The sequence below is a fragment of the Arachis stenosperma genome, chromosome 8, assembly GCF_014773155.1.
Source record: "Arachis stenosperma cultivar V10309 chromosome 8, arast.V10309.gnm1.PFL2, whole genome shotgun sequence".
In the NCBI taxonomy this organism is placed as follows: domain Eukaryota; kingdom Viridiplantae; phylum Streptophyta; class Magnoliopsida; order Fabales; family Fabaceae; genus Arachis; species Arachis stenosperma.
Window position 1 is genome coordinate 27,264,141 of NC_080384.1, and position 6,567 is coordinate 27,270,707.

The window sequence follows — 6,567 nt, forward strand, 5'->3', positions numbered from 1 at the left end:
GGCCCAAGTACTCCACCGAGCTAACTGCGAATGTGCATTTCTTCTCATTCAACACCAGCTGGTTCTCCACTAAAATCTGGAAAACTTGTTGGAGATGAAGGGCATGGCTAGCCATATCCTGACTGTAGATGAGGATATCATAAAAAAAAACTAGGACAAATTTCCGCAATAGAGGCTTAAGAATGTCATTCATCAAGGCTTGGAAGGAGCTAGGGGCGTTGGTCAAGCCGAAGGGCATGACTAGAAACTCATAATGGCCCTCATGAGTGCGGAAGGTGGTCTTGTGGATGTCTTGATCCTTCATCTGAATTTGTTGGTACCCCAATTTTAAATCCAGCTTAGAGAAAATTGTAGCTCCCGCCAATTCATCGAGTAGCTCATCAATGACAGGAATAGGAAATTTATTCGGCACCGTAATACCATTTAATGCCCTATAATCGACACAAGATCTCCAGCTGCCGTCCTTTTTCTTCACCAACAATATCGGACTCGCATAGGGACTGGAACTTGGCCGAATTATCCCTGAGGCCAGCATTTCTTGTACCATTAGTTCAATTACTGCTTTCTGATGGTGCGGGTAACGATAAGGTCTTATATTCGGAACTGAAGCTCCTTCTATTAGTGGAATGACATGATCATGGTGACGATGTGGTGGCAACCCCGGTAATGCCTGAAACACCTTAGCATGAGATGCTAACACTGATTCGATTACCTGCGGCACCTGCGATACCGTAGCCGCTTGCAAAGTCATGGGCCACAGCTGGACCATAAATCCTTCTCCCCCTTCTTGAATGGACAAAACTGCAGATTGAAGGTGCATACCTCCATAGCACAGCTCCGGGTCCCCCTGCAATGTGACCATGCTATCCCCATTCCGAAATCGAAGGCGTGATTTTTTGAAGTTTGCAAGAACGTCTCCCAACTTATCTAGCCACGCGAGCCAGTCCCAGGACAAATTCCGCTTCGTCAGTTGGAAAGATGAAGAAGTCTTCCTTGATTGCCACTTCCTTGAATTGGAGTGTGACACCCAAATACCTTCCCTGTCCCTCTGTATTGGTACTGTCCGCTACCTTGACCTGGAACTTAGGGGTGTTGTCAATTCTCAGGCCCAACTCGGTGATAATCTCTGGTGTCGCGAAGTTGTCCGAAGCCCTACAATCTATGAGAACGCGTACACGGCGGCCATTTACCTCTGCCCAGACTTTGATTGACTTGTGATGGCCACTCAAGCTCATGAATTTTAGCTCCAATTGTCCCTGTTCCCCTGTTTCCGGAACTGCCTCATGCTGTAACCAATCCGCTTCAAAGTCTGGCTCCATGATTAAAAGCTTGAACTCTCTATTCTTGCAATTGTGATCTGCAGTGTATGGTTCGTCACAGAGGAAGCATTCCCCCTTAGCCCGCTTAGCTCTATATTCCTCGTTGCTGAGATGTCTCAATCCGCGCCGTCGCAAGGAGTCCGTTGTCGACTCCACGCTGTTGCTTGCTGCAGAGGTGGACGCTGTAGCGGGATGTACCACTTTGGTAGCGGTTGAATTGGCAGTGGCGAAGTTGGGAGCCAGTGATTTACCGCGTCCCGATGCCCTTCGCAAGGCAGCGTTGCTGTTTTCGACCTTCTGTGCCAGTTCCATTAACTCGTCCACTGACTGGTATGGGAACAGTTTACATTCTTCCCCTACTTCTGGTTTCAGTCCATTCAAGAAGAGATCCATCAGCAGCTCTGGTGCAATTCCACGGAGGGGCCGTGCGTGAAGCACGAACTGGTCAACATAGTTCCGCACTGAGTTCGTCTGTTTCAGTTTCAGCAGCACTTGATAAGGGGTCTGTAGCCGTTCCGGTTGAAAATGTCGCAGCAGCGCCGCACTGAAAACCGCCACTGCAACACCGGCGCCGTCGCCTCCCACCACCTGAACCACGTGAATGGCCTTCCTTCCATTGCAAAGGTGGCGACCGTGAGCCATTCCTCCTCTGGCACTGTGCGCAGCAAGAAGAATTGCTCCATGCGTTCAACCCAAACCACCGCGTCGTCTCCGCGGAAGATCGGAAGTTCCAGCTTTCGCCATTGCTCCGGCGCGCCGCGGCTTCCGGCCGATGAGCCTGCGGCCAGGTGTGATCTCGGTGAACCACGCTCATTCCGATTAGGCACGCGATTTTCGAACGCATCTATTCGAGAATTGAAGCGCTGTAGCGTCTCCTTCATCGATCGGAACATGTCCTCCATGCACGATTCAATCGTGTCAAATCGTGACTCCATTTTTCTCGATCTCGATTGCACCATTCAGCGTCGGGATCCTCAAGCTCTTGATACCATTGTTAAGTATCTAAGGAAAGTGGGAAACCACACCTTAAAAGCTAGCTGTTAAGGGGGAAGAACCACTCTCCTTGTATACAACATCAAGCATCCCATACTACTCGATGTGGGACTTTGAGCACCCCATAATACTCAAGTCCCTAATAATACACCGGCCCTGGAGAGCCGACGTCCACGGCGGCTTCACTCTATCGACACTGACCCAACGTAGCCACTTTGCTACGGTCTATCAGTATTCGGTATTCACCTTAATCCAGCCTATAGGTAGCCCTTTCCATGGCGCCGACAACCACGCTCTGATACCATTGATAGGACCAGTAGTAGCAGAAGGATCAAGCTTTATTGATATACCGGGATGGCCAATTAGCTCTCTCTAGAAGGTTCTACAGAGCTGGAACTACCAGCTCAGAGAGAGAGAGATCCTCTCCAATTTCTAATAGAATTCACAACAGAAAAACTATCCTCCCTAAACTACAATATCCTAGCTATTTATAACAACCTTTCAGCCAGTTAGATATCCTAACAACTCCTAAAACACTTCTACTTGACCCCTACTTACCTCTCCTTTTGTAACACAGTTCAAACCTGTTAGTAATAGGCGCCTCTCTATTAGATTACGTGGGTTCTTCTATTTAGTACGAAAAACTAAGCTTATTAAATACAAAATAAGAATACCAACCAAGTGAATTTCCTCGAGATTGTTTCCTATCAAGATGAAAAAGCATAGATTTCAAAGGTATTAAAGCGAGAAAATCTGGATATATAACCGTATAAGCATAAGAGATACTCGCTAAAGATAATTCCCGAATCCAATTTGCCCAAGATTAGTGACCTTAGGCTAATGCAATAACATGCATACATAAGAATCATCAGCATTTGCCTAGTTTGCCTCTACTTCCTGTGCATGAGTATAGTCTTCCTTTTGCCTAATCTGAAAACCATTTTTTCCCGAGGGAACTTGCATTGGTTACAACTTACAAAGAATATATATGTATATTTTATCTATAAAGAAAGCTTGAATGCGTATGCACACATCTATGCACAAGACGAAATGGATTGTCCTCCTGAGGTAGGAAGACTTAAAGATCCCAATAAGACATGCTAGTTTTGTTATGGCAAGCACTCTGGTGCAAAAGTAATTGTTTTCACACTGGTAAAAAAGCGTGTTACTTTTCTGAAAATTGATATGGTATTGACTATTGAGTGTTTGAATGTGAGCTTTAGTAGAAGCTCAAATTTTCAATCACAAAGATGAACTCTCGAAGAGACCAATGACCAGTAAGATTAAAAACTGGTTATTTGAATTACGAAGAGAGAAAAAAAAAAAAGAAAAAGACAGCACCGTGTGGTTGAGCAACAGGTCTTTTGCCTGAATTTCGGTGTTATTTGTTTTATTGAGTTGTGTAAAATATGGTGGAATTGGTAATGAATTCAAGAAAGTTTGATTGCCAATTTGCAATTATATTAAAACTCGAACCGGGGCAACTCTGAAATTATTGTTGGCAGCTCCATTGATCTCCCTAGCTGCAGGAATCCGATCAAATACTTTGCCTTCAAATTTCAAACTACCAAAAAGGAATACCACCCCCCTCTCCTTCCTTTCTTCTTCTCTCTTTTCTTTCTCTAGCCATATTCCCATCAGATATTCAAACATGTTGCCTGAGTGTAAAACTCAGTTAATTTGCCACAGGACAATTGCGTACAGTTACCTCAGAATCATTTCCCAAAATGCCATCGTTAAAAGCCAGTTCCATTTTATAAAAATTGAAACTAAAAAAAGCGGAGGTTGGGCTTACAAAGAAATGATTTATCTAAAAATATGGCAACAGAGCCTTAGGCTATGCACTCAAGACTTACTGGGTTGCAGATAAACATCACTTAAGGATGCTCATGAACAGATCCAAAAAGCCCCAAAATACATTATTAACACTACTATTTTTGCAAGATTAGCCATTGGCATTATTGCAAAAATAAAGAGAAACCTCCAAGTATGATCATTGTCACAATAAAGTAATCAAAAAGTGAGAACTTCGGAATTTCTTAGTATGGATTTAATCTAAGAAAACAAAAGAAATTGTAAACAGGAAGACAGCGAGAGTGAGTAAACAACATCTCTCTTCAGTTATTACAATTTATGAAGCTAAAGCAAGCAAAGCTCTAGGAACAGCTCACACAATGCGCAAAGCTGGTGCTATCGTTCCATTCAGAAGTCACTTATTCCTTATTCCTGGAAAAGTGAGGAAAAGTGTGTCAAATTAACATAATTTGAAAACCTTTATGCATGGATTAGAAGTGATAACCAGGTAATCAACTATTCACAAATTGGTTCTAACACAAAATAAGCAAAAAATAAGATGGAGAACCATTCACAGAACACTACAAGTTATCAGTAATTATAAAGCAAAATTAATTGATTGGTCTCATGAAAATTAATCATATTACTATAAATTGATGCTAACTATCATCACTGCAAACTCATAACACCACATAATCACTGAAACCAAACCAATATCACACTTAACTTCTGTGTAAATGCAAAGATAATAACAAGTTTAACATACAATTCAATACTTTGCTTCAATCAACGTAAAAATTGTATATCAAGTGCTCAACAGCTCAACCGCATTCCAAAATATTACAGTTCAATGAGAAAAAGTTTTGAATGCCATCACACCCCCTTGGAAGACACATTAACCAAATAAAAGATGAGGGACTAGAGCTAGGGAGTAGGGATGAAGAATGCACGGGCAAACCTATCCAGAACCAACACAATAAATAAAAGTAACCGATCCATTTGTTTAATTCTTGAGCAATTAATATCAATCCAATGGTTGAATTAGATTGGATTATAACGAGAATGTAGTATTTTCACAATTTTGTCACCCTTAGATGAGGACTAAATAGAAACGGGAGCAACAAAGGAAGTAGAAAATGAGCTTGCAGATTTTAGCATTGCATTGCTACCATGGTCAACAATTGAGAAATGAAAGCTATACTTCTGTTCTAATCAACTGCTTGAACAAACTATGCAGCGAAAAAAAGAAAGGGGGGAGGGGTGGGGAACCAAATCATAGTTTAAGAATCTAAAAGATGCGATCTACAACACAGGGGAATCAGACATTGCACGAATCATGTGTATTCAAACTAAAATGATTCGAAATTTTTTCCACAATCGGAATCGCGAGAAGCAAATCTATACCCAAAAAAAAAAGGCCAAAATACGTTAAAAGGAAAGTTAGGGTTTGGAGGGTGGAGAATTACCTCCTGTGCTGCTGAACGAATGGCGATTTTTTGGCATCCTCCTCTGCGAAATCGAAGGGACAATCAATTAGATTCAGAACAAAATTCAAAGATGAAATTCAACAAATTATTAAAAAGAAAATGATTTAAGAAGAAAGGAGGAGTTAGTACCAGTAAGACTGAGAGAGAATTTGGTTACAATGAACCCGCTGGTGGCAAATCCAACGAGGAAGGGCCAGTTGCGCTTGAATTCGCGCTTGAAGAACACAGGCCATGGATCGAAAAGACGCATTTTTCTCCGGCGCAGCTAACTCCCTTCTCTCTTACTCTTTCTCTTTCTCTTTCTCTTGAGCTTCTCTCTCCCTTTCTTGCAGACACGCATATATATACCACGCCTTCATTTTTTTTGGTCGTCGGAATTAGAAGCCCATTTAACAAGAAAGAAAACAAAGTGGGCCTAATAAATGAGGCCCATTAGTATTAAACTTGGTTATTGTAGGGCATCTACAAAAATTACACTCCTGGACCCAAAAAAAGTCACACTAAAAATTGGATCTGATGGGAAAAAAAAAAGTGAAAAGATAATATGAGTAATTAATTACGATTGAATTTGTAATTTTTATCATGTATGAGTTGTTCTATCTTGATTCAAAAGTGATTGAATTTTCATTTTTTCACTTTACCAATATCCTAACTTTGTAATAACAATCTGTTTGTTAGTAATTCAATATCACTGAATGATTCTCCACTTGAAATTTGAAATAAATAAGGTTTTAGCTCAACTCATTCCTGCCTCATATATGATATTATTCTTTGAACGGCAATTTTTCATATTTTCAGTTTTAAATATAAAGAATTATATATAAAAAATTAGGAATTTCTAATTAGGAATTTGTTCAAACTTCTTGTTGGAAAGTTTTGAATTTAAGCTCAGCTTTCCCTCTGTCGTTATCGTTTTATATATTTATGTATCAAGCACAACGTCCATAGATACGAAAAGCATGACTAGAAGATAT

At 41.0% G+C, this 6,567-nt stretch overlaps 1 protein-coding gene across 1 annotated transcript; it reads right to left on the reverse strand.

The window, feature by feature from the left end:
• Positions 1–5,568: 5,568 nt before the first annotated feature.
• On the reverse strand, positions 5,569–5,903 carry LOC130943824 (ATP synthase small subunit 6-A, mitochondrial-like). Its single transcript, XM_057871852.1, has 2 exons — positions 5,723–5,903; positions 5,569–5,615 (listed from the first exon to the last, which is right to left on the reverse strand). Exons 1-2 carry the CDS (start codon positions 5,841–5,843, stop codon positions 5,569–5,571), a joined length of 168 nt encoding a protein of 55 aa, XP_057727835.1. The 5' UTR covers positions 5,844–5,903.
• Positions 5,904–6,567: the final 664 nt, after the last annotated feature.

What these genes read in the sequence shown, in the direction of transcription:
- LOC130943824 (XM_057871852.1), bottom strand. Translation starts at nt 5,843, where the DNA reads ATGCGTCTTTTCGATCCATGGCCTGTGTTCTTCAAGCGCGAATTCAAG. An exon ending in ATTCTCTCTCAGTCTTACTG is followed by an intron (nt 5,616 to 5,722) that starts GTACTAACTCCT and finishes TCGATTTCGCAG; the next exon opens with AGGAGGATGCCAAAAAATCG.